Source organism: Phalacrocorax aristotelis, chromosome 3 (genome assembly GCF_949628215.1).
Source record: "Phalacrocorax aristotelis chromosome 3, bGulAri2.1, whole genome shotgun sequence".
Lineage (NCBI taxonomy): Eukaryota > Metazoa > Chordata > Aves > Suliformes > Phalacrocoracidae > Phalacrocorax > Phalacrocorax aristotelis.
In genome coordinates, this window is record NC_134278.1 from 97,234,854 (window position 1) to 97,262,172 (window position 27,319).

Below are 27,319 nucleotides of genomic sequence, written 5' to 3' on the forward strand. Positions count from 1 at the left end.
TATTGGGAAGTCTGGAATTATTAATGAACATACCTTCTATAATTTTTAACTCTGTGAGCATATCAGAGGCAGTGGAATATTTTGTCCTTCCATGAACTGTGTAGGCTGGAAGCCTTGAAGAGCTTATCTCTCTTTAACAGTACACAAGGTATGCAATGGAAAGGGTTTTAACAAAACTGTTGCATCTTTTTCTAAAAAAGATTCTGTAGCATCCTGTTTTGACCTCATCATCTAACACTTCAACAATATTCTAAGACTGAGAGGTTTCAGGTGGGTTATAGAATGTAGGAGGCACATGGAAGAAGTTAGAAGGTCTCTAGTGAATTAGTGATAGGTAAACAATCAGATGTACATAAAACGGGGCACATTCAGATAGTATATTTTGCCATTCAGGGAGTGGTTTTAGTTGTGAGGTATGGTTGGTTTTCTATGTTACTGCAGAGCCTACTGAAATTCCTGGCAGTCTGCCCACTGACTATTGGCTTGGGGTAAAGGATGCTGCTCGCATACTGCTTCTTCCACCATGATGTGCTACTGTCCATGAACCTAAGAGCTGTTTCCAAAGGCTGTGGTGGTTAACTGGTGGCAATGCTTGATCATCCTGCAAAAAAAAGACTTCCCAAGAAGTTTCAGAAACAGATGTGTCCTTTGCTTTCTAGGAACTGCTGTGCCTCCCTGTGAGAAGAGATACAGTCTTTCTGCTACCTTTCTTGTTACCAGCCTGAAGGCTAGGAAAAGACTTGTGGCTGATTGCTCTGGGGTCTAAGAGACTGTGACCGCTCTGTGCCAGAGCCGCTTGCCGAGAGGGTTTCCTGTAATGTCTGGAAGTGACAGTTATTTGCTTGTCTCAGGGGTTTTAAGATCTTACCCTCAATATGCCAAGTCCAGTCTCGATCCTCTTGTTGAGGCTGTCGTAATGTTTGTACACATGTTTTTGATTCTGTCATACTGCAGTCATTGTGGTCATAAAGCAATCTGTGCTCCGTCCAAACCACGCTGGGGATATCTACCCATTTCAGGCGGCTTTTGGCTAACTAGATGATAATTGCAACTGTGGTAGTAGCAGCAATTCTGATAGGCTTATACATGAAGTATCCTAAGGTAGCTATCTAGGTGGATGATAGACAGACATTACCTTTTAACAGGATGTAAGGTTTACCTGAAGGTTTGACTTTTACTGGCTTTGACCGATTTTGAGTAGCATAGGCCTAGTCTTCCAAGTATTTCTTCACATGTGATTTTACCCATCTGCTTAAGATGCGTACATGAATGGCTGGTTCATTAAAAGAGCAATTCAGTTACTTTAAAAAGCACCAAAATACACAGCTTAAAACCAAACCAACCAACCAACCAAAAAAAACCTAACAAAAAAAACCCCAAACCTAACTTTGCTTCCCAGTAATAATTTTGATTTACATTTTTTCTGTCATACTGACTGAATAGAGATTAACCATCTTCTCTTTAAGCATTTTCAGTAAAAATAATATAATTCTTTAATAATTGTTTTTTCCCTTTATGTTTTCAGAGGCAACAATTTTAAGCTATGACGGAAGTATGTTTATGAAAATACAGCTCCCTGTTGTGATGCATACAGAGGCCGAAGACGTTTCTTTACGGTTCAGGTCCCAGCGAGCTTATGGCATTTTAATGGCAACTACTTCTAGGGAATCTGCAGATACCCTTCGTTTAGAGTTGGATGCAGGACGAGTTAAACTAACGGTCAACCTAGGTAACAAACTCTTCCTCCAAGAAATTAACATTTTTCTTTACATTTTTCTTTTTGCTTGCAAACATTTACGAAACAGCCTGTTTTAACATTTAAAAGTAAACAGAAATGATATATAAACACGTGTCAATGCAACATTTGCGTATGTACATACACAAATACATGCCCATTATTATACTTTATTTTGTTTTCTTTTACATTTTTGTATTCTTTATATAGTCTTAACATAATCCATCACAATATTTTTGTACTATTGTGTATTCTAAAAAGAGAAGACTAATTCATCAGTGGTATTTTTGGGCTAAAGTATTATTCTTTGTTGTGGAGTTATGGTCTCCCTCCATGACGGCCTCACAGTAGCAACTCCACAATTTAAACGTGCAAGCAGAAACAACGCGTATGTAGGTCAGTTCAGTTTTACCTCCACCAATTAATGCACAAGATGCAAATGTATCAAAGAATTTCTAGTTTTAACACTGAAAACGTTGTGATTAGATATTCCCACTGATGGATTTCTTGGTCTTCTTTTTTTAGGTGTCAAATCTATAGTAAATCCATCTCCTCTTTTTTAAACAATTCTGTAGCGGTATTTTTGTAGTATCGAACGATAACACAACCCTTCAATGCCCAAAGACTGCGGCCCTCAGCAAACAGCCGTGTGAACACAGGATGCACAAGCCCTTTTACAGAAAAATATGTCGGTTTCCTCGTTCGAAATATGATGGACAAAACATTAGGTCATGGTTTTCTCTAGTGTAATAAAAAAAAAAGGCAAAAAAAAAAGCAGGCACTTCTGCCCTACTTATGAATAAGTCCAAGTCAGGACCCAGAAGGGAACAGAAGTACACTCAGTGCAGTCTTTCCCATTCAGTGAAAAGCTATTTGGAAAGGGCATTAAGCACTTAATTGCTTTAATCGCAGATAAAATGATTTCCAGAAAGCATGTGGGGAAGAGAAAGAAAATAAACACCGAACCCTCCACTTCACAAAAGCGTTGCTCGCTGAAATACTGTCCTGGTGTTTAGCTTTCGTGACGGGAGAAGGAGAAGCAAAGGGTTTCCTTGTTTACTCTTCTCTTACAGTCCCCTCTAGCGTCGAGCCGGGGCTGCAGCAGGCTGCGGGCGGCGCGGAGCCGGAGCGCTTTCTGTAAAAGGGGATGTGCGGGTGCTGGTCCTTGGCTGTTTGCAACCACTTTTCTGATGCGGTTGACGACACATGACAAACTCAGCTATATGGAAACAAAATCTAGGTTTGATGGTATATATGTTCCTCAAAGGTATAACCCAGGAGCAGCTGTACGGACCAAGTAGCGTGGTGTAGATTTTTTTTTTTTCAGTAATAAATGCAGGTAGCCCCGCAGAGGATCCTGCTACAGACCAGGTCATTCTCTTTATATACAAAACACCACCCTCTGTCAGCTTTTGCCTGCTTCTGTAGTTCAAGAAAGCAAGTAAATCCATGCCCTAGCGATATTGTTTCTTTCTCCAACACCAACATCCCCCCTGTCCCCCCCCCTTTTTTTTTTTTTCTTTTTTATTTAAGTCAGGCAAGGAAATAAGCTGAAAATAGACAGGATTCTCTATCAGTGTTTATAAGTATGTGATTGTTTTATGTATATTAATATAGCTTAAATGTAGGCACTGTTAATTTCTTAAGTCTATGCCTTAGGAAAACGTAAACCCACAAACCCCTATTTATAGGCCTGGGGACAGAGCTTTGTATTTTACTACTTAGTTTTTGAAGATCAGCCTTTGAGGTATACTATACATAAGTTGTCCAAGATGTCTGGTTGTGGCCGGGCTTGCTCTATGACCCATTGTGACGGAGCACTTTCTAATTGCATTGAGAGAAATTACCTGTTCTTTCACAGATGGGGAGAAAGTTGCAGCCTGCCTCAGTTAAGCATCTTTGACATTTAATCCTGATTTTTCACTTAGATTTGTCACCATGTAGCTTTGTTTGAAATTGGCCATTTTTACCCTATTTGTCGTTTCTATTTATAAAGATTTATCGCAGTATATCTGGGTTATAACAGTATGTAAAGATTGATGATATGGAGTGGCCATATTTGCATGTGTCTGTCCCCGGAAGGGTGGACTGTGATTTTATTGGATGTCTGCAGCTATTACCTTGAAGGATAAATTTTCATTTTTCATCTATTCTTCCCCATCTAGACTGTATCAGGATTAACTGTAATTCCAGTAAGTGCCTATTCAAACTTTTTAAAATGTTATTCCACCATTATAAAATATGCAAACTAGATGAAAAAGTTCGTGGACAGCTTGCAAGTGCTTGATAATTTATTAATGAAATGTGATGATTAATTATCGTTGTGTAAAAAGTCATCATATACTCCAGTGTGTATTTTTTGTCCTTCCCATAGGATATAACTTCTAACTAGAATATTAAAAAAGGAAGTATTCTACAGGTTGTAGACATACATAGAGGAAAAGGTACCTGTAGTACTGTATTATCCTAGATGGGCTATTTTATTGGCAGTAGCCACAGAATTTCTGAACCAGCATTTCTGATAAGCTGTCACATATTTTCCCCCATGTCCTCCTAGTTTTTGTGATATTTTACCTCTAACTTGTGGTGAGACTGTTGGAACATAATTGTCTGTACTACAAGAATTCCTATTTATAATCCTCCTAGACAATTAACTGTATTTATTGGCTGCTTATAAAACAGTTGGTTTTACTAAATCTTTGTTTTATGGAAATGTAATACATTACAATAAGGACATTATTAAGTCTGAGAATAACCATATTTCTATGATGATTTTTTACACTCTAATCATGTAAGAAGCCTTAAATTGAACAATATTTCTCTGTGATATGCATGTTTATGAAACAGAGGGAAACATTTGCCAGATGAATGGACTAAATTTTAACTTCTCTCATATTATTTGGATTAAGAGACTATATTCTGAAAGGAGAAAAAGGACTGTGATTTTATTTTGAGTCTATGGAATTCCTGAATGGTGTCAAGAAAATTATTTGATAGTAAGTATGGTAGATTTGAGTTTTGGGTTCTTTTTATTTTCCCTTCCTAACAGGTTTTGCAGGCCAGAGGACTGGCTTTATGCAAATAGAAACACAGCTAAACAACAAATGGCATAGGTAGAATTTGTGGTTCTTAATACTTTCCCAAAAGACGTTAACATAACATTCCATAACAGTTTTATAGTCCACAAAGAAAAATAGGCAACTGCAGTTATTTATAATGTGTCATCTGCTAATAGAGTTTGTAATGAATAACTTTACATGACAAAAATACAGCATTTGTGTTAAAAAGCAAAGTTTTCTTGAGGCAAGTTTTTAATCTAAACCATACTTAAAACCAGACAGACCATTCAATACAGTAAAGGAAACGCTTGCAGGTACCAAGGCATAAAGATAGCTTCCTCATCTTAAAACAAACAAACAAAAATTTAATTCACTTATAAAAAACAAATATTTCTGCTTGCCAAAAAATGTTCATTGTCCATTGCCAAAATATATAGGATCACAAAAAAAATCTCAGAAGCGTTTCATTGGTCTGTCACAGGATGCTATTTTTTGACCATGGCAAAGTCACAATTAGAAAAAGATTTCCAAGTATAAGACAAGCAGCTTTTTGGGCAGAAATGTAATGAGTTTGCCTGCTGCTGTTAAATTCCTTTTTCCTTAGGCAAAGCAATATTGCTTTTTTCTTAACTACTTTACTAAAATCAGAAAACCCCTCTGAAAAGGGAATTACTAATATAGGAAAAAATAATCAGTAATAAAGCCACAGTACGATAGGAGTTTTGGTTTTTAATCTCTTGGACAAAATGAGGTGTCATAAAAATAAATTAAAATTATTTCAAGGTTCCATTTTTAATCAGGTTTTGGATCAAAAGAGAACCTGCAAATACAGAGTAAGTAATAAGCCTCCAATTAAAGGATTGTAAACAGGAGACACATATGTACTGAATTGAATTAGCAGTTATGAGTTCTTGGTCTCATACGTAAGCAGCATAAACTCTGTACCAACTATCCTTGGTATCAAATACTCATAAGTTATTTTTCTTTGCAGTTTGTTTGTAGCCTTTTTTTGTTATTAGAAATGAACTTTGATTAGTCCCATCTCCCTTGGGTGCTTGTGTACTGAACAGATTTTTGTGAGCTTTCGGTACGGTAAGTACTACAATGCTTTCTTATCAGCACTCGCTGTAGTTTTTCAACAACCAGATAACGTTTCATGAGCAATTTCTGTGTTTTAATTTTTAGATTATGAAGAATTATTGTTCTGAGCAGTCCTTAGAAGATGCTTGCTTATTAGACAATACAATGGATTTCAGTGGAACACACACAATTTGTTTCAAAGCAACAGCATCCGGAACTCGAATCTTAATTTGCTAAACACTTTAATAGTTCAGTGCCTATCTTTTTGACTCTACTGAGAGCTGCATGTATACCGGTCCTGATTTTATGTTGATAGAAGTAAATCTAGTTTTCATGTTTGAGAAAAGTTTTTCAGATTTTCCCATTTCTGTTGCCTAGAATTTAGTCATCTTAATATGATTTGACTGTTGGCACTGAAATACTATGTATTATATCTAGGCTAGTAACAGAGTTAAGGTCAGGATGAAGCTATCTGATTTGAATTTAGAGAGACAGCTTTAAAGAAAATGTAAAACTAAAAATAAACAAAAATTGGTGTTTTGCTTGAGAGAAGAAAAGGAAAACATGACTTTTAAGCACCTTATTTCCTACAGTGAATTACAAATCTAGTGACTAAAATATTGCACCTCCTCTTCCGATTTTCCCTTGAGTGCAGCCTGAAACCTGTCTTCTGCTCACTGCAGATCAAATAACCAACTGTTGGCTGGTCGGGGCTGAGATTTTAGAGGCAATTTCTTCAACGCGTTTTTCAGCTTTAGCTAATGTCCTGTGTTGCAGAAGAGGTGGCATTTTGTGGTCTTCCTTGTTTGAAATAGAGACTTTTTTTAAAATTTCAAAACGTTATTCAGATGTCAGGTTGCTACTGAGCTGGAGTCTCATTAACAATGTTATGGAGACTGTTCACTTCATGCCATTTTTATGGAACTGAGTGGCATACTAAAGTCAAACTATTTTTGTTTTGTGCTAGGTTAGAAGATTGCTATCTTTATAAAACCTTACACCACTAGAAATTCTGTCTCGTGTCAACCAGAAAATACACCATTGCTGAAATTTTGGGTTTGTACATCCTTAAATCACCTCATAGTGTTCTTCAGACCTGAAAGTTTACAAAACAAAACTGTCTGTCAGGCAGCGAAATAAATGGTCCTTTTAAACTGCAGGTACATTTAGCTCAGTGTTGAGGCTGATATCAGGAAAAAGGGGAAAACTTGTGTTATGAACAGAAATGGCTACTGTAGTTTCAGTATTAGTTTTGATAGACCGAGGAATTAATTTAAAAATAAGACTGAGGTGAATGATGTTGGTTCAAATAACACGAATGTGAAGCATTTCTTGGCACTAGTTGTTCTGGAAAAAGAACTGTAAGTTGACTGCTTTTACATTGCATACAAAATTGATGTCATAACTCTTAAAATTTGCAAAGGAGAAATGCTAAAAAGATAAATTAAATAAAATAAAAAATACAATATTTTTCCCTTTCAGAGAAGGAAGTAGCTTTTATCTTTTAATTTCAGTCTGTAAAGCATAATTTACAAACATCAGTGAATCCTATTGAATGGGATTTTTCTCTATTATTTCTCAGAGACAGAACTTCTTCCCACAAAATTTACATGACAGATCAATAACAGTTTTCAAATGATTTGTGAACAAATACAGGTGTGCTATATTTCCATATTTTCCCACTGCTAGAACGTTAAGGGCTACTATCTTGACTTAATTTAAATTCCCTTTTTTTTTCCCCCCCAGTTTTAATGCTTCCAAAACAGTAGCATCTGAAAATTTCTAGGTAGCTGTAACTCTAGAGGCTCTTGGGTTTTATGTGCTTTTTTTACAAGCATGTGCAGTCTTACATGCTATTTCATCTTTTGTGGGGTTTTTTTGCATTGCTATAATTTCTGAAAAGTAGTCTACATTTTATAGGAGTCAGTGGAGTAGGACTATAGGATTTTTATTAATTGATCATTATACAAATAGTAATGTTAACCGGTAAATAACTAGCTCTCATTTCTGAATCTGATACTTTTGTTCAATGTGAAAAGATACAAGATAATACTTTTTTTTTTGAATGTTGCTGTGAAAGATTGCTCAACTAGTGAGACATGGTGCAGGAGTGATCTAGGTCAGTTCTCGGTACACGGTTTTGCTTCTGTAGGCAGTAATTCAGAGAGTAATCCCACTGAATTCAGTTATACTCAAATGTAGGACTGTCATAAGAAATGAATAAGAATTGCAGAATGTTAGGAAGCAGGGAGCAGAGAATACTGTAGCTGTATACATGTACACTATTCCCCAGGGAATGTCTTTGTTAACTGGGTGACCACCTTTCCAAATTAGGAACAATTTCCTGGGCTTTTAGGTCCTCTGCTTGTCCTTCCAGTGAAGTGCCCCTTCATTTGTATTTGCATGCACCCCTCCTTCTGTATCTACCTAGTTCTTCATCCATTCTCTATATCCTTTATATTTTTTCTCTCATTTTATTTTCTCCCTCTGTTTAATTTCTCTGTTTTTCCCTGTAATCCTTTATCTCTTTTCCTTGTTTTGTGCATCTATCCTTTAAAAACTTTGCTCCTCTGCAGATGTGCACATTACAGATGATTAAATTACTCTGTTTGGAATATGTAACATCTGTTACTGAAGCATTTTTTCTTGTCAAGGTATTCAACAAATCCAGAGCATGACAAGGAGCTATGTCAGATTATTGGTAAATAACAGGAGAATTATATGTATTGAAGAACCAACAGTGGTGTTCAATTAGAGTATATTTACAGTTTTCATATAGATTTTAAGCAGCAGCAAATCTTCAATGAAGGCTGTACATCCTTTTGAAAGTTACTCTTTGTAAAAATGCATTTTATTGCAAAGTCCAGAGTCTTCAGCAGTGTTCTTATGGATATTGCAAAATCTACTGCGATGAGCAAATCACAAATACATTTCCATGTATTAACTTCTCACTATCTGGTGAAAAGAGTTAATAGAATACATTGTTTGCTCCTTTTTTGTTGTTGTTGGCAGTAGAAAATCATTAAAATTATACAATATTGTAGCTCCCCCCTCCAAAATGTAAGATTTTGTATTTAGCCTGTTTCCTTACACAGTGCTTATGAATTCTGTGAGGTGGCTTTGATCTTTTTCCCGTTCAGTATGGCTGGCAGCCTACTGAAAATATGCAAAAGAGCTTTACTGTAGAGGACATAGAGTAAATCAGCAGGGTGCTTTCAATGCAAGTTCAGTCAAGGACTCCCCTCTGTTTGGAGTGTAAATTTTGAAATAATCAGAAATAATTCTTTCAAAGCTTTGGCTATAATTTGCAGATTTAGAACATGGGGTCATTGGATGCCTCCTCATTCAGCAATATCACTTTAAAGACCCCTTTTCACATGATTTCCTGAAAAAAGGGGTCTGCTGCTGTGCAACAAAACTGAAAACCCATGTGGCCCTTTTCAGCCAGGTTCTGATGACAATCTCCTAATTGCTCATAGAACCATCACTGGAATCTAATCAAAGGAAATAGATCGAAAGACATACAAAAAGGGAGCCTGTTTCTTTATTCAGAGCTTGTCTCACTGGATTCCTTAGTGCTTAGTCCTGAAGCTGCACTAAGACCATCCTGTATCTATGTTTCAGGCACTCTGTTCTGAAGTTGAAAACAGGTAGGCTAGAAAAAAATATTCAGGTTTGAAAGCAAAATAGCCTGTATAAACATAGTCAAGAGGACTAAAGTAGTTAAGGGACAGCCCAAAATTTATTTTGTACGGCCACAGAAACCATTTAGGAGAGATCCTTCTGATTCCTTGTTCTCCGTCGAATGTAGGGTGAAAAGAAGTGTTGCTGCACAGGATTATGCCATGTAAGCCCATCATATTAATTGGCTTACTAGAGGTGTGATAGAAAAGCCATTCACCTCTTCCTCCAGTCTACTCACCCACCTGCTCTGGAGAAAAATAGTAGCTGTTTCCCCTCACTTGTAACTGGCTTCTGCTCCTTGGAAGCACCTAGGGCAAGATCTGTAACTTGACTTTATGAAAAGTTATAAATATGCAGTAAGCTTTTCCAAGATGCTGATAGATGTTAACACTCAAAAATATTTCTGAGAAGGTCCTCTCTGCTCCGTGAATGGTAGGAGCAACTTAACTAAGAATGCAAAGGGAACCAGCAGGGCTGTTGCTGATCATTTTTCAAATGCTCCATATACAATTCTTTGGGGTTTATGCTGCAGAATTTTGTCTGTCTTAAAAATAATTCTTAAAAAGTTCGTAATTTACTTTAAAGTTGTGTTGTTCTAATCCCCTTCCTGTCTGCTTGTCCTGCTCTTGCATTGCCTATTGCTTTGCTGCCAGCACAAATGCTCAAGCGTCCATGGGGTGAATTTCACTAGAGAAGCAGCCCATTAACAAAAACATTGACTTTAACCTGCTGCAGTTTTCTGAGCAGTTTTATCACATGACACACATGGACACCTGCCGTAGGGTAAAACAGGAGAGGGGGGACACAGGAATGGTGTGGAGACAGTAGAAAAACAAACTCTGGAGGAGAGTGTGGATTGCTTTTTTCAGCAACGCAGACTTATGCTGTCCTAAAGTGGATTCATCTGGTCTACATCTGAGCAAAAAAACATCCTGGAAAAATACATGTTATTGACATGTTATTGTTACTTCTTGAGATGTGGAATGCTTGATCTGTATCAGTTAAGAAAGAAATATTTCAGACATCTGAAGGGAACTTTTAGAAGGGTTTCTGGGTAAAGTCTGCATCTTCAGTTATATACATCACAACTATTTTCCTTCTCTCCTGAATTTGGCTCACAAAACAAGTTATAAGTTGAATCTAGGAAATACCTGAGGCCCAGTTTTAGGGAGTTTCAAACTTGAGGAAAAGTCACTGAGCATCAAGAAGAGGATACATATTAGGAGATGCCAGCTGAGGGGATTCTTTGCTTTTTGACCATTCACATAAGATAACAAAGGTTTGCAATCTGTTTTGTGTTGTGGTTTTTTGTGAAATTTCATATAGATGTGGTTTGGATTGGGAGAGGATTCTGAGAAGCTAACAGTTTTTTATTGGACTTCTGAGTGTAAGCTCTCCCCCATAATGATTTATTTTTAAAAAAATCAGTCTTGTAATACGCTGATTTCTCAGCTAAAATGTATGTTTTGGTAAACACAAAAATCGTGCAGGGCAATACTCAAGTTATCTAAAAGGCAGCCATTTTTACCCCTTCCTTATTCAGTTATTAAAAGAAGAAATATTAGAAACTTGAACTAATAAAGGACATATGAAAATTTTACTCAACCAGCTAATTATAAAGAAATCTTAAAGAGTCTTGCACATGTATAATTTGTCAATGCCAGTGGTGAGGTACCCATTTGTTCACTTCTAACTCAGGCCTGAACCTGCTTAGCTGGAGCATGGGAGAGAATTATCATATTAATACACCAAACAAAAGCTCAGACCTTCCTTAAAATGAAAATAGATGCTTTAGATTTGCTGGATGACCATTTAAGGGTCTATCATATTTACTTTCTCCCTGCTGACAAAGCTTTCAAGGTCGGTTACTGGAGATTGAAAGCTTCACTCTATCAGTACTTCCAGCCTACCTGAAGGACAGCAATAAAGTTTATTTCTGTGTCTGCATTCTACTTGCTGCTCATAAAACCTCATCTGTGTTTGCTTTTTCTTAGCTAGCAGAGGAGAAAATTGCCATTAGGCTTCTGGCAGACTGTCAATAAAATTGTTGTGATATTTCAGTGTATAGTTCAATTTTACAAGGCCAGGTATAGATAGTCTTCAATTTAGTGTATATATGGAGCTATATGAGTCAGGGCCATTGTGTGGATATATATCAGCTGGCTCTGAGTGTTGGTAATCTGCCAAGGTGTTACCAGCAGAGCCCGAGGGCATGGTCTGGAGTTGACTGAAGTTGTTCCCTCTGAACCTTCAGCCTGACTCTTACAGGAGAGTGGGGAGCAGGACATCCTCCAAAATACTAAATATGACAAGGGGACTCCTGGACGATAGGAAAGCAAAGATTGCTGCAAGCATGTAACATCTCATTTTATCAACAGGGACAAAGCAGTCTCCAGGATGTGCTAGATCAATAAGTACGGATTATCTTGAATTAATAAATCCTGATTTATATGCAAGGGACTTGTATGTGTCTAGCTCACACTGGTCCTATCAGATCTTTCATAAAAGGACTTTTCAGTAGAAGTAGAATAGGCCTTTCTACTATTGTAATGGGAAGAAGCAGTAAAAACTAAGTTTTTAATGTATAGCAGGTCCTAAATTTTACTTACTTTACTTTTTTCTTATTTAGTTTTTGAGAAGCAAGATGACTTAATCACATTTCAGGACTGGTGATCTAAACTATGCTCACAAATTTTTTCGTGACTGAAAGTGGGTGTTACAATCTAATCTTGTGGGGATATTGAGGAGTGATGTTCTAATCAGTAGTAGCAAAGCAATTGAATACTATTTTCTTCTGTGGGAGAATATATAAAAGCTAATGTCATCTCATTCATATTAGTGAACCGGGCTGCAATAGCAGTCATTTCACAGTAAAGCTCTGCTACCAACTGGTCCCACAGGAATCTCTACTGACATATTCATAAATGATTGAGAGAAGGGGAGGAACACTGAGATGATAGTATTTGCAGGTGCAATGAGATTATTTAGGAAAATCAAATGAAATGCTGCATGTGGGAGTCTTCTGAAGGGTTTCAAAATGCTGAATGACTGGATAGTAAAATCACAAGTGGAATTAAATATCAATATGTACAAAGTAATTCATACTAGAAAAATTAATCTTAATCATGCAAGCACAGCAATGGATTCTGTTAGCACTGAGCCAAAGAAATTGTGTGGTCATTGTAAATAGCTCCTGTAAAACAGTTCCATGCTTGGAAGTGCCCAGAAATCCCAAAGGATGTTATTAGCTATGGGAAAAGGAAGTAAGACCAGAACAAAAAAACCAACATTATGCTATTGTGCAGTCATTGTTTATCCACATCTTGAATCCTGCATGTGATTTTAGTTCCTGTTCCTCATGCTGAACTTAAATAGGAAAAATATAATGCACCGCAACAGGGAGGATTCCAAGTATGGATTGGCTTTCCTATACGGAGAAGCTAGGCAAGCTGTGGGAGGGGGGAGATACCTGAGAAAATATGAGTATATTTTTGTAAAGATGTGATTACACAGCTGTAAGAAACATCAGTAAGTTAATAAGTAGTATGAAATTGAAATACATCAAGGACTTTTTGTGATACGGCAGTTTCTGTACCTCTGGTAGTCCCTAATATGTTAGTCACTAGAAACTGTGACTCTGTTAGAGTAGTAATTACTATACAGTGGCCCTGCTTTTCTTAGCTGCTGTTGAAAGCACAGTGCCGGGCTAGCTGGACGTCTGGTCTCGCCTGGCAAGGCCAGCCTTACGTTCCCAAACAGGGATTTTTGTTTCTTTGCTATTTAAGGGGACAGAAGATTGTCATTGCTATCCAAGCTGATGATCTAGATGCAGCCTTAGCTCAGAAAGTCTGCAAGCTATAGGCTGCTAGAAGCTGGCAGCAAATAGTTAGGAGAAAATCCATTAATATTGTTCCCTTCCTCTCTAAACATCAATTGCTGGTCATTGTCAAAGGCTGAATGCAAGACAATACAGAACTTGGGTGTAACATTCAGTAACATTTGTCTTATGCACCATTTCTCCTCTTATTTTGCAGCTTCTTTTCCTAATCATTTTATCACTAGTTTATACCCTGTATTCAGAGCAAACAGGATATTGCTATAAAAACCATATATATGTATATATATAAATCTATCATCAGTTGGGTTGTATACAGTCATTCTAAATTTTGTAGTCAGATTCTATGAAAATTAGAGTATTACTGCACAGAAGGCAGCAGGTAATATAAGCCAATATTTCAATTAATTCCTAAAAAAAATCCATTCTTAGCTAACTGATAAACACAGTCAAATTAGGATAAACCATTAATCAATTTGGCTGTTTCATATGTACTAAGTGTTGTGAATAATTTTTTTGTCTCAGTACCAAGAGTTTTTTGGTAAGAAATTTTGGTCTGTAGCTCTTTAAAAAGAAAATAATTATTAGCATTCAGTATGAAGAAAAAAATACCAGTAACTCAGCACTGCTCAGCTGATAACGTTTCTAACTTTATACTTAGATCAGAAATACTATGAGGCTTTATGTATAAATCCCTTTATTTGCTGTTTACATAATTCCTCCTTTCTTTCTTAGGGCTCTGTTTCTAAGAAATAAAGCTGTTGTGGTACTTTTAATTAATACTTTTGTAGAAAGCATTTAGAAGTGCTTATAAATGAAAATTCTATGGAGAAATTCTGCAGTCTTTCTATTACAGGATTACTGTTTGAAGAGGTTTTTTTCAGGTGATACAACCTTAGGGGTTTTTCCAAATGAATCTGCCTAAAAAGATACTAAAACCATTAATAGTTTAGTTCAGAAAGCATTTAAATATACTAAGAACATGCATAGGACTTTTCTGAATACGATGCCTTACTGAATCAATGCTGCTGTGCTTATCTCCAGAACTTTTTAAGGAAAACCAAACAAACTGCCATCTCTCTGCAGGTGGATACAGTTTTTTCTGATCAACATATCACATGCTCACAGCCATCACTCTGTCCTAATATATACTTGTGAAGAATTCATATAACAAGCTTTTGGGTGGGGTTTTTCTTTTTTTTTTTTTTTTTATGAAAAGGATATACACAGGTAAGAGGTAAGGGAGAGGGGGAATATAGAATCAGAGAAAGTGAAATTTCAATGGGATGTCTGGTTCTTACCATCACAGCATGTGAGCATTGGAATAGGTCTAACATTCATGAGGTGAATTGCCAAGTTTCTGTCTGCCCCTCTCATATTAATAGATGTTATTAATAAAACACTTCTACATTATAAAAAAGTGCAACCAACTTCAGTGAGAGCCAGATCAGATCGTATTTCTCAGCTTGGTGTGATTAGGAGAACTAAGCTGCTTAGGGAAAGCTTGACTACCTCTTCTTCAGTCAAAGAAAGAATGAAAAAAGGAGGGGGGAAAAAAGGTGTACCATACTAAAATTTTTATTAAATTAAGATTATGCTGATACTTTTATACATTTTTACTCCTGGAAGTCTGGAATAAATCCCAGCTAAGCAACTATCTTACTCCTTAAGCATTAAGATCAGTGGAATCTGATTATAGACAGTAGTGAACAGTACATGGACATAGAGCCTTTGACTGTCTTTTCCATATGTAGCTCTCTAATGCAGAAGTAGAGTTCTCTGCTTATTTGCATAAACACAAGTTCACAGAACCTGGTTTCCAAGGCATCTGTGCCATTTTGATGGCCCCTTCTCTACTGCATCTGCAGAAAACATCGTATAAGTACTTATTAATTTTAGCTGTATAACTGTTTCAAAAAAGGTAGGCTATTTTATAATTGCTTCACTTCTTTGCAACAAGTCATCTTTTCATAAGTTCAGTCTTGATGAAGTCTAGCAAGCACTTAGCTAAAATATTATTCTCCATTAATGTTATAAGAACAGTAATTCATTTTTCAATGTGCTTTTTCTGAGGACCTAATAACATTAAAAGCACCTACCCAGTGCATGTCACTGATGAGCAGGTTCTTATATTAAAAACACTTATGCTGTATCTAGCACATCTTGCATTTGTGTCTATTAAAATGCATAAAGCATCTATCATAACATTTTAAGCACTCAGTAGCTTATTACTGGAACCACATAACTGCTTCCTTATTATCTCCTCTTGACAATGACTTTAATGAATTATATTCAGGTAGTAGTTAAAATTTTCATCCAAGCACATTTCATTTTTGGATGACATAACAAAAGGTTAACTTATGCTCCCTTCCAGCTGATTTCTAGGCCTCACTCCATCAGACAAGTCACTTCAAAGGAGATATTACTCTGAATTGAGACATCAAGATAAAGTTGGCTTTCTGAGATGCAGTCCCCTTTGGGAAGTGTGCAAAGAATTCTTCAGCAGTTTTTTGTCTAGGCAGTACTGAAGCAACAAGACACAAGATGAAGACCAAGACATGGAATGAGAAAAAAAACCATTAAAGAAAAGAGGGAGCTGTGGTTAATGTAGCTTATACTAATTTTTTTGTATTATTTCTCATTCATTTTATGTTCTGTGAGATTTTCCTCCAAGGAGTGAAGTACGTGTATGTAGAAATAACATTTCATTAGTTAAAAGTTCCTCTCTGTCTCTGCACATTAAGTCTTTTCTTGCTAATAGTAAAATGTGTCTGGAAAAAAAAGACCAAATAGGTAAGTTGACAGTTCCATCTTTCACTCATGTGCCATGAACTGTTTATGTGTGACTTCTGTAAATCGGATCAGAAGTGAAGAATAACAAGCATAGATAATATGCTCACTACCACCTAAGGAATTCTAGTTTTACAAAAATTGAAGCACTGTAGTTGTTGAGTATAGGTGAAAATTACCTGTTGAATTTGTGTTGGGGTTACTGCTATACATGGAATTGTCCACGCAGTTTTTGCTGTGCAACATTTCAGCAGTCTGAAAGTAAGTATGCTCTTTCCTAGGAGGGAACAACATAGATGTACACCACGAGCTCTCAGGGGAAGTAGTATTCTTGCATCTCCAGCTAATGTTTTGCATGTGATAGAAGACACTTAGGAAGTCAGTTGACAGGCTAATTAGCTATCAATAAGAGCAGCAGTAGCTAGAAGAGACTGCAGTGTGGATTCTTGATTGCCTAAAATTACTTGAACCAAGATACAGAGCACGCCTTAAGAAAGTGCAAGTAGGAACTTCTGTCACGAAGTTCACTTTTTTTTTAATAACAAAATAATCCTTCACTGACACTGAGCACTATCCTTAAGATATAAAAAATGGCAAAAGAATATTCGAGATAATCTCTCAATGTTAAAATCAATTCCATCTACTCAATTTTAAAGTCATGCTGGTTTAGTTTTATATGGGCATGCAAGAGACAGAGCAAGCATCAGCCTGGAAATAACAGAAAGCAAAAGGTACTTGACTGTACATATTGTTAGCATGTAAATGCTTGAGCAGCCATCATTGCAAAATGAAAATCTCAAAAAGTTGCAAATAAACAATGAAAAAGTAAAACTAAAAGTCACTATTGCAGGCTTCGCAGTTAACTTCAGTTTCATTTAGCCACCATAAATATAAGTCTGGGAAAGTAGCAGGTTTAGAAGCAGCTGAAACATAGTGTGAAAAAGTGTGAAACATAGTGTGAAAAAAATTTGATGGAGAATGCAGAAAAGTGTCTTGTATGCAGAAAAGAAACACACATTGGTTTTTTGGGTAAGAAATCACATGAAGAAGCTGGAATAATTGCTAAAAACTTACCTTCAATAAAATGCCATATTAAATTTATGCAAACTGTCTTAAACATATGTGCTACCTAAGACCGTTTAGTACTTCTATTCCCAACAAAATATTTACTGGAATAAATATGTAGTAATTTTTATAAACCATATTTTAGGCTCAGAAATCCTGAAAAAGTATGCCTGGAAAAAATGCTGGGTTTATAGGGAAATTTTTATTGGTTCCCTTATAATTAGTATTCAGAATGGTTTCTTGCAGATAAGGAATATCAGACCTAACTCAAAATTGAAAGAAACATTTAAAAATAGTTACAATGCTGTCTACAGTTTCAGTCTGAATAATTCAGACTGTTTTTTTTTCTTTAAAAGATTCAAGTAACTGTTAATGTGTATTGTTTACCCTTTTTAAAGTAGTACTAGAGCACTGAAATCTTAAGATACAAATTTATTTTATATGACCCTGCAACTGATAAAATGCCAAGTGCTGTGCCCTTTGGCCCATATCATTCAGAACATCAGGAATCTGAAATTCTGGATGAAATCTGGGGCAGCTGAATCAGTGGCTCTTCAGAAGCTGAAAAGGTCTAAAAATAATCATGAACTATTACACTGTGTTGATGAAATTTTACAAGGATAAACTTGGAGCAAGAATGACATGACATAGTGATGAAGAAATATACAAATCAGAAAAAGCATGTTTTTGCAAGTGTGTTGTGAAATAGTTTAGGAATATACAGGAAAATAAACATAGGCTTCATGTGTCATCTGTTGTGTAAGTTGGAAAAAATCAGAGACGAATCCCATACCCATCAAAGTCAGCGGAGGCTGTTTATAGAACAGGAATCACCCTTTGTATTTATCTGTGTGTAATTTTTGCAGATAATCTGAAATGTTTATTTTAGTGCTCCTTGCTTGACTCCTGCCTATGTAGAAGCATCCAAGAATAAGCAGTGCCAAGAAATTGTGCTTTCCAATCCATGATGAGTACAAAAATATTTTAAAGCATTTAAATGATAATCAGCAATCACAAATCTTTAAGCGTTATTTTATTTACCCTTAACTAGGCAAAATGTTATGATTCAGCATTTTCATTTAAAGAAAAAAAAAGGATATGAGTGTGAGATTTAGTTGTTACATATTTTATAACAGCTGTGCCTTGGGATGAAGACACCTGTAAATTAAGAGGGCCTTATTCTTAAAATAAAGTCACAGTCCAAATTATTTTCCTTTCTGTGCCAGCTATTTACCAACCTGCTTATTCTTAAGCACAATGTGCAAGATATAAGGGTACAAAGAAATATTTAAGTGGGGTTTTTTTTCTGTTATGTTCATTTTTGCCTAAACATAAAGGTAATATTTTCATAAAAAGGTAAATTATGGAGAAGCATACTTAAGTTGGGCTTGCTTGTATTTTTAAATGTACTTCAGAGTTTTATAAGCTGTGGTTTGATATAAATGGGCACAGTCAATATCAAAGTCAGAAAGGCTAATGTGTGATCAAAGCTGTTTCTGCCTCTTTCCGGTTGTCAGTTACAATCTAAAGAAAGTACAAAAAATATTCCAATTCTCTGAGGGAAAAAGGAAAAGATCAAGTGTGTACCAACTTTTTCTGCAATAATCACTTTTTTTCCTACACTGGATTTAAGTGGAAAGAAAGAGGGCAGACTTAGCAGTAGAAGACAGTAGCATAGGTCCTTCAGACTCACAAAGGGTGTCTGCACCATCAGGGTACGCTTAGAGATCTGCTATAGGTGACTACACAGCTGTTCCCTGTAGCATCTGTGTATCTCAGTCGTCTTTGTATTTATTAGCTGATTGACAGCAATTTGCAGATGAGTGATTAAGGTCCAGATTATCAAAGTTATTTAGATAGATGTCTCATGGTGAAATCCTTCTTCCAAGTCAGAATTCCTCCAGATGTCTTGCGTTCAGCGGAGGCAGCAAAGTTCCTCTGGAAGCTGAGACACTCTATTTGAATAGTAATTTGTACAGATGAAGTCTAAGGAAAAGGAGATTGCCAGGTGTATGAGACTCTATTTGAAAGCTTAGAGGAATATTCTCACTGTTTCTAGAAAGGCAGGACAGGGAATGTGTGTGCTTCTGCTTTGTGTTTTGTAGGGTTTAGGGCTTTTGGTTTGGGTAGTCAAGACAAGAATAATGTGTCTCCAGAGGTAAAAATCTAACTCTTCTTGGGAAAGCAGAAAATGAACTCATCTTCGGAACACTTATTTTCCTTAGTTTAAGCCGACATCTCACAAATCAATACTATTGACAGAACTCTGAATTCACACATAATTGATTAATATTGGACATCCTGGATGTTATTAAAGTCTTATCGGAACAATGAATATTTACTTTGAAAAAACTGAACACTAGTATTGCTTAAAATTGGAGTTTCATGTTAGTCTTGGTAGTATTTTACACAGAGGCTGCCAAGTCAGTTCTTACGATTTTCAATCCTATTCCTGTTATAGGAGGAAAAAACCACTAATAACTCCAGATGAATTAACCATTCTTTTTTCTACCAGTTTTACAAAGATATTGTTAAATAGGACTTAAAAGGAATTTTTCATTGGAATAAATTTTCTATATAAGAAAGCTGTCTGTAATATGAGCATGGGAAAATTTCAGCATCGTAAATTAATTAAATTTTCCCGTTTTATTCTTCCTTGTGCAATACACTAGCTTATAGTGGATTATCCTTTAAACAAACACACACTTTCATTTATCGGTGTGTGTCTAGGTGAGTTTCTGCAGTGATGCAGTCTTGATTCTTTAAGTCCCTCCTCTCCCCGGTGACTGGACTTTCCAGCTGGCTTCCCTTACTGTCATTGTTCTGTAATCTTTTCTCAGTCTTGGATACAGGAGTGTTCTGGGAACTGGGCAGCTGGCTGAGAAACTGGGATAGCAAGCTTGTGAAATAGATGCTTTCCTAATGTACAGCAGTAGCTTAGGTAGAATGAAGTTGAAGATGTTGACCTGAAAGTGTGTTAAGTGCACCTTAGTTAATCAAAATGAAATGCTTAAATGTATTCAGCTTAAAATTCTTGGGATTTTTCATTATAGCAGCCATGTCAAACTAAGGTAAAAGCAAATTAAGATTTACTAAAAGCCACACAAGTAGTTTGTGGAAGTGAATCTGCGGAATCCCAATTCAGAGTCCTGGGATTTGGCCACACTTTAAAAATATTTAGCATGATTAAAGGCAGGATATGACCTTAGAGTGTGTTTGTAGTGCTGCATGATCTTTGCAAGTGCACCCTTTCTACCTGCAGTAAATAAATAATTTTGCACTGAAGCTTGCTTTAAATTAGCATAGAATTGCCATGTATTGAAAGTTCATGCTCAACTTACCTACAGCAAAGTGAATTGTTGAGTTCAACATGATATCTGAAAATTGGCCTGAAAATGCTCAGCAGTGTGCTGAAAAAGCAACAACCATATTTTCAAGCTCATTGACTTTGCTGTGCTTTAGTTCAGGGCCTTGGGTGGATTCCTAAAACCTTTTGTACCTTTAGCACATTTTCTGATAGTCATGATCCTTAGAGAATGGTATAAAAGAGAGGCTGCACTCTCATTAAAAATGTAGGGATCTAGCTGACTTATGGTTTTAGCTTTTAAAAGCTACTTCCATTTATTTTTTCCAAGAAGGAAAATTACATGCCCTTCGGGCTGTTTGTGTTTCACTTGCTTAGATATATGACTTACAAAACTAAATTAAAATGCAGCTGATTCCTAACAATAGATGTTTTAATTAATGCGTTGAGAAGTGTCTCTAAGCTGGGGTAGATATTTCATAATGCAGTAACAAAAATCAGTTTTATCCTCTCATGTACTCTGAATTCATGTATAGTTGTAACTGCAATTTCAAAACCATATTTGCAGGAAATGTCGTTTTACTTAATATAGGCCCAATTATTAACCAACAAAGCACACTTCCAATTTCGAGAGCACGTGTGTGTGTTCTACGTCTACTTTGATGTGGCAGGAAAGTCTAGAGGCCAAGACTTACAAGACAAAAGTTTACTACTTCCTGATGTTTCTATCTTTCTCCTTCTTGGTGAAATTCAGTAGTGGTCCTCATTCTGTTTGTAGAGAATAGGCTTTATCATCAACCATTAAACCATCATAGTGGTTTATCATCAGTACCTTTCTTGGCCGACACCAGGAATCCTTAGATTTAATTTAGTCCGATAGATCTTTGTTCCACCCTCCCACCTTGATCCACCAGCTCTATTTAGCTACTCATATGTCACCAACCGTTAATATCTCACACCTTTAAATAAATTAATGGATGAGTATGTACACTATGACAACCCAACTGAAATAGCTTGCTTAAGGCAAAAGCTGGACAAAGCTGGGGGAGGGGAAATACTGAGCAGCTCAGACCATGGGCAGGGGAAGCAAGTTCACAGAAAAGAAAGAAAAGAAACAGGCAAATGACTATACAAACCTTTGTGTCCTCAGACCTGGATATGGTGCTTGATTCCTGGATTGGTTGGTTTTTGTATCCTTCTCTGGATTATTTCCCCAGTGCATTCACTATGTACGCTGGTTTTCCTTGCTAGTGAAGTAGATCAATATTAAATTCAGTCTGTTTGTAGTTTGGTCATGTAGAGGAAGCAAGTAGAATTTTCAAAAGTACCTTGTTTAGCTTTCTGCATTTCTATATGAGTGCATGTACAGAAACAGATTTAATATTATGTTTCTGTTACTCAAAACAAGATGAGCAATTCTTTTCTGTAGCTAAAATGAAGGTTAATGAATGATACTAGCAATTCTAATCTCCTTTGTTTTAATTTCTGAAATGTCAGAAATTAAGTAATAAAAAAGTAAGAAAATAAAGTAATAAAAATACCCTGAACTGCCAATACTTTACCCAAATTGCTAAAAGCAATTTTGCCTATAATAAAGCTATTGAGGTCTGGGACATTTTGATCAAGCAGTGCAGATTGATATGTTTTGCTTGATACAATTTGGTGAATGTGCTGTTCTTGTGGGATTTTCTGTATGAGTCTGTTAGGAAGAAAATACAGTTGACAACTTCTTTGACTTGCAATAAGACTTTCTCAAGTTAATTTATAAATTAGCTTTAAATGATAAACTGATACACATTGTTGATCTTTAAAACGCAACTAAGTTTTTCTATTAATAAGAAACATGCATAGTCAGGGAATTTCAAAATTATGCAGATGCAGTCATTTAAAATACAGTTGATTTACTATAATAATTGACTTTTTAAACTCAAGTTTGCAAATGAGTGATTCGGAAGACCAGAACTGTTCTTCCAGCCAACTGCCATAGAAAGGATAATGAAGATTAAAATGCCTTCCCCTATTTGTCTTGTGTTTCTGCATCTAGTTCTGGAGGAATCTTTTCTGAATATTTTGCGCTTCAGTCTGGTGTATAATATAGATGCCTCACAAGGTTTGCACAGTGGCTGTGAGACCGGCTGCTTGATGGAACAGAAGCCTAGATTAGAGGCATGATAGATTTACCCTGGAAGGCAGGATAAATGAGATGGCACAGAGTTGTCTCATTACGCTTCAGGTATTTACAGAACACATGTAGGTCTCTCTCAGAGCCACTCAGCTGTCCTCACTTTACAACTTAGCTTGCTATGTATATATTATCTTAGCTGTAAAAGTCCTTCTGAAATACTGGCATCCCAGACCTCAAACTAAAATTCTCTATTTTAACTAAACTAAAATTTAAACTAAAAATAAACTAAAATTTTCTCTATTGGAGTAATCTCAGGGGTTTGTCCTTTGTCCACTTATTCTCTTAAATTTCAGATGGGAAATGTCACCTGATATTGATTGCTGTAGTATGCATAGTTATCCATTAGCAAGCTAGGCTGAAACCACTGACATTTCTTATACTGACCAATAAATAGATAGTAGTGGTTTGCCTGTAACTAACTTGAGTTCTGTAGGTTAATATAGCATTCACTGAACCATCCAGTCTCCCTTGCTAGTCTCTATTTACTTTGTGTTTCTTTTGACACTTCATTTTTGATACCTATTTTTGATCACAGAATCGAATGCTTTGAGCAAGTCTGTGTGGCATTTTGGTTTGTGCCTTGATGGTGGGGATGGCATTGTAAAAGCCAGTAATAATTCCTGTGTTTGGTTCAGACAACTAGTTTTGAATGTGTTTTGATGCAATGCCAAAAGCTAGTATCTTGTTTCAAAGTGACAAGTTTGTTTTTCTGATGTTTTGTTAAAATAGTTGGTTAAAAGATCTCCCAATTCAGGTACAACAGGATAGATATCTATAACAGAAAATGTAAGTACATGTTACCATCAGTTAACAGACTTATTAGTTGAATTCAGCAAATTTTCAGCGCTTGAATTAGGCTGAACAGGCTTCTCACAAGATAGCAGATACAATAAGTATCTTCAGAGAACATTTATAATATTCAGCACACTGAAAATGAGATTTTCTTTTGGAGGCTCATACTTTTTTCCTTTGACTTTAAAAAGGACCAGTTAAGACAGTTAAGTTCTACCTGAGGTGCTGAAAACAATGTATGCTCAACTTTGGTGCCTAAGGTATAACTTAGGATGTTTGGGGCTTTACTTTTGTATGTCCTAGATCATAATGAATTCCATCATCAAGATTTGTACCTCTATTGGCTGGCTGCACAGTCTGTATTTTCCCATGTAAAAGATGGTTGTACAAGCAATTATCTGATCTTAAATGGATGTGCAGGTTTTACTGGCATGATGGACTATGAGCAAATTATAGGAGCCATGAAAGTGCCTATGCTTTTTTATTTGGTACTATCCATTCACACTAGGGATGCATAAAATCTAGTAGTTATTTAAGCCTTTAAAATAGGAAAAGAGCTGAATATATAGATGTTGATAATAAATTTCATACTTAAGCAGGAGGAGATACTTAGTGTATTTTTGCAGGTTACAGCCTGTCTCTGAAAGGAAAGGTTTATATTTAGGGTATTAGAGTCTGAGAGAATCAGTAGCTTAGGAAGTGAGCGAGTGCTGGGTACATGAAGCAAATTAACTGTGTCCTGTCTAGAAGGAGACAAATGAGTTCCAGGGGAAAGACAGCATGGGAAATAGGAGTGGAGGGACATAAGTCTGAAAAGGTAGTATCAGTCCATAAAAACCAGAAAAAAATACTTTTGATTTTTTTAAATTAGGGCTCTCGGTTTTCTTCTCATTAGAGATATTTTACCCTCTTTAAAATCATTTTTAAAAGCCCAGCCCGCCAAAACAGTGGCAATATGGCAATTCTCATTTAAATACAACAGCACTTTCTGCTGGTGTGATTTAAATGAAGTGGAATCAGATCAATGTAAAGTCAGAATATGACGGGAGAGCCAATAATTTAGTAGATATAGATTTATAGTAGATTTACTATAATCTAAAGCACTGTAGACCAGGATGGAAGAAGAGTCTGAACTGTTACGATCTGAATAATATGATGTTTAAATTAATTTCAGGGCAATGTATTTGAAAGTCAATGAGGAAAGTACTAATACAAACTACTTTTGAGGTTGGCCAATGCCATTTAACAAAATCTGTTGAGTTTCCTTCTGCAGTCCTTGTACTCTTGCGTGGTATCAAGGACTACAAGTTTTTGTGTTTAAGCATTTAGAAAATTTTGTCCTAAATACACTGCTCACAACTACATTTACTACTTTTATATGTAAGAGCATGTTCATGGCCAGGATGCAGCCCAGGTGCTATGTTCTCTGCAGGAGTGGTGGGCATCCATCCTTCCCCATCTACCTCTCCAGCTACCATGGAAAACTAGGCTACTTTTCAGAGATGCAACATGATGTGACAGGTACATACACAATACCTGGATGCGGGGTCTTGCTATTTTGTAGTTCCTTGTGCTCTCTATAAGAAAGCAAAAACCCCTCTTCTCTGGTAGAGATGGCTTCAGGAAGGCAAAGCCTCTTTTCTATGCAAGGTAGCTAGTTTCTATAAGACCAGGACTGCTTTCAGTGCATTGCTCCCATAATGTGTTGCATCCCTTTCATAGCCCTTTCACCGTAGTTCCCCTTAATCCAGTTTTGGATTTGCATGCACTGTGAAGAAAGGCAGCTCACAGGTAGTTCTGACCTGATTTCTCCCTTGGCATACTCTTGCAAAGGAAATAGACTGATACACAGGAAAACATACATTTATTTTTACAACAGGACGAGTTTACACATCCCTAAACATTAAATGATAATAGACATATTTGCCTGTATAAATGTGAGCAGCCAAGTTGGATTTGATATTTATATACACTGAGGCACCTTTACATGTATGGGATGTTACAGAGGGTTGTTAATGTGAGACCAAATTAAAATTGCGTATGCTTTTAGGTCTTTTAGAGATCCGTTATGAGATAAGGGACACTAAGTAGTTCAACTACATAAAAATTAAAAAAGAAAAAGAGTTGGACTAACAAATGAAGAAGGTCTAACATTTAAAATAATAGTAAGTGATGTATTTCTAGGCAGGCCTATTGACTTTCACTTAGATTTTTACTCATGTCATTTAAGCATTTTTTGTAAATCCAACCCTTGTCTCCCAAATCTAGTTAGAAGTTGCTTCCATTGAAGCCTCTAATAAAATACAGACTAATAGAAATTGCTTAAAGAGCATTATTCACTGCATCTATATCACCAATCCAAAGAGAACATTATTCACTTAAGTTTTATGCAAAACTGATCTTTCTCTTGTCAAAGAAAGTAAACACGTAAGGAACAGAATAGTTCAGGTGATTGATATCAGTGAGTACATATACATCTCTGCTGGGTTTGCACACCTTTCATAGCCTAGTGTCAATACAGAGGCATAGAGAAGGCAACATGATGTTATCAGAATCTCGCTGCCTTTGCTGTAGCTAGTATTTTTATTCCCGGAGATCCCTTGACATGCTCGAAATAACAAAGGTTGCATATAAAAGCACGGCAATCAATCGGCAGCAATTAAAAAAATGCTGATAGAAAATGGAAAAAGTCTGAGACAAAACCTGTCCAATAGGCTGAACAGCTACATCAAGCTATTAATGGCTTTTTGCCTTTGTGCAGTCCTGAAGTCAGGAAGGCTTTGATTTTAGACAATGTCATATAGTATGCATTTATTAATAGACCTCTTCCATCACAGTTTAACCTGCACTGGGTGTAAAAGAATACAGAAAGAAATGTGGGAGAATTTCAGAGCCAGTGACATATCCCTTTTAAAAAGAAGGTTGACAGGTGCAACATAGTCACCTGGAAAGACATGGTGGAGGCTATAGTCTGACGCAGTGTAACCCTAATGTTTTCATGTCAAATGTTACTTTATTATATGTCTTTCTTAGTTATCAGCAGCTTTTATTATGCCACAGGAATGGAAAAACAGGCCAGGGAGGTCTCTAACTTGCGAGAATGTAATTTCTTAAAGGCAATTAGCTTTACTTTTTGGACAGTCACCACTTAGTTCCAAACACTTAGGATTGAGCACAGAAGCTTTGATTGATTGGTTCAGCACTTGGTCAATCACCTAGTTATGTGAATGATCGTTCATAGTCAGGGTTTTTCTCTTTCTGGCTCTTCTTGGTCAACAGTGCAAGGGACAATTTCTATAATAATTTTATTTTTTTCCTAGGTATTAAAGATATCCTGTATCCTAAATTTGTGAATACTTCAGTTATTGCAAAAACTTTGTGTTATATGTAGAATTGTATTTGCTTCAAAAGTGTTTGTTGTACTACTTACAAAAATAGCAGATTACAATGAAATAGCAGATTAAATGAAAAAGGAAGGTATGGTTTGGAGGTCTGCTAACATCAGAAGGTACTGGATCTGAATATCAGTGAGTCATCTGGATGATAAAGTAATAGATGATCTTCTGAGAAGTCCTAATAAACATAGGCTGAGAAGCTGACATAGATTAAGAAAAAGATAACAAACATGCACACACATTTACCACTTGTACCTCCCCCCAAACTGTTTTTAATGAAGGAACAGAAATCCAGTCTTGTAAACACGTGCTGAAGTACTTCTGGCTGCAGTAATCCCATTTCTTCCATGACTGGAAAATGCATAACTAAATCCATGTTGACTGTGCCTATTTAT

The 27,319-nt window shown here is 36.3% G+C and overlaps 1 protein-coding gene across 24 annotated transcripts in view; it reads left to right on the top strand.

Moving 5' to 3' along the window:
* NRXN1 (neurexin 1) overlaps window positions 1-27,319 on the top strand; it is a 726,997-nt gene that overhangs the window by 314,669 nt on the left and 385,009 nt on the right. For 16 of the 24 annotated variants that reach the window (XM_075088626.1, XM_075088628.1, XM_075088629.1 and 13 more), the window contains 2 exons: window positions 1,526-1,729; window positions 3,901-3,927. In XM_075088626.1, the coding sequence (XP_074944727.1) occupies window positions 1,526-1,729; window positions 3,901-3,927 (231 nt within the window). The remainder of the gene's footprint in view (window positions 1-1,525; window positions 1,730-3,900; window positions 3,928-27,319) is intronic. The other 8 variants (XM_075088633.1, XM_075088617.1, XM_075088622.1 and 5 more) reach the window with 1 other exon arrangement.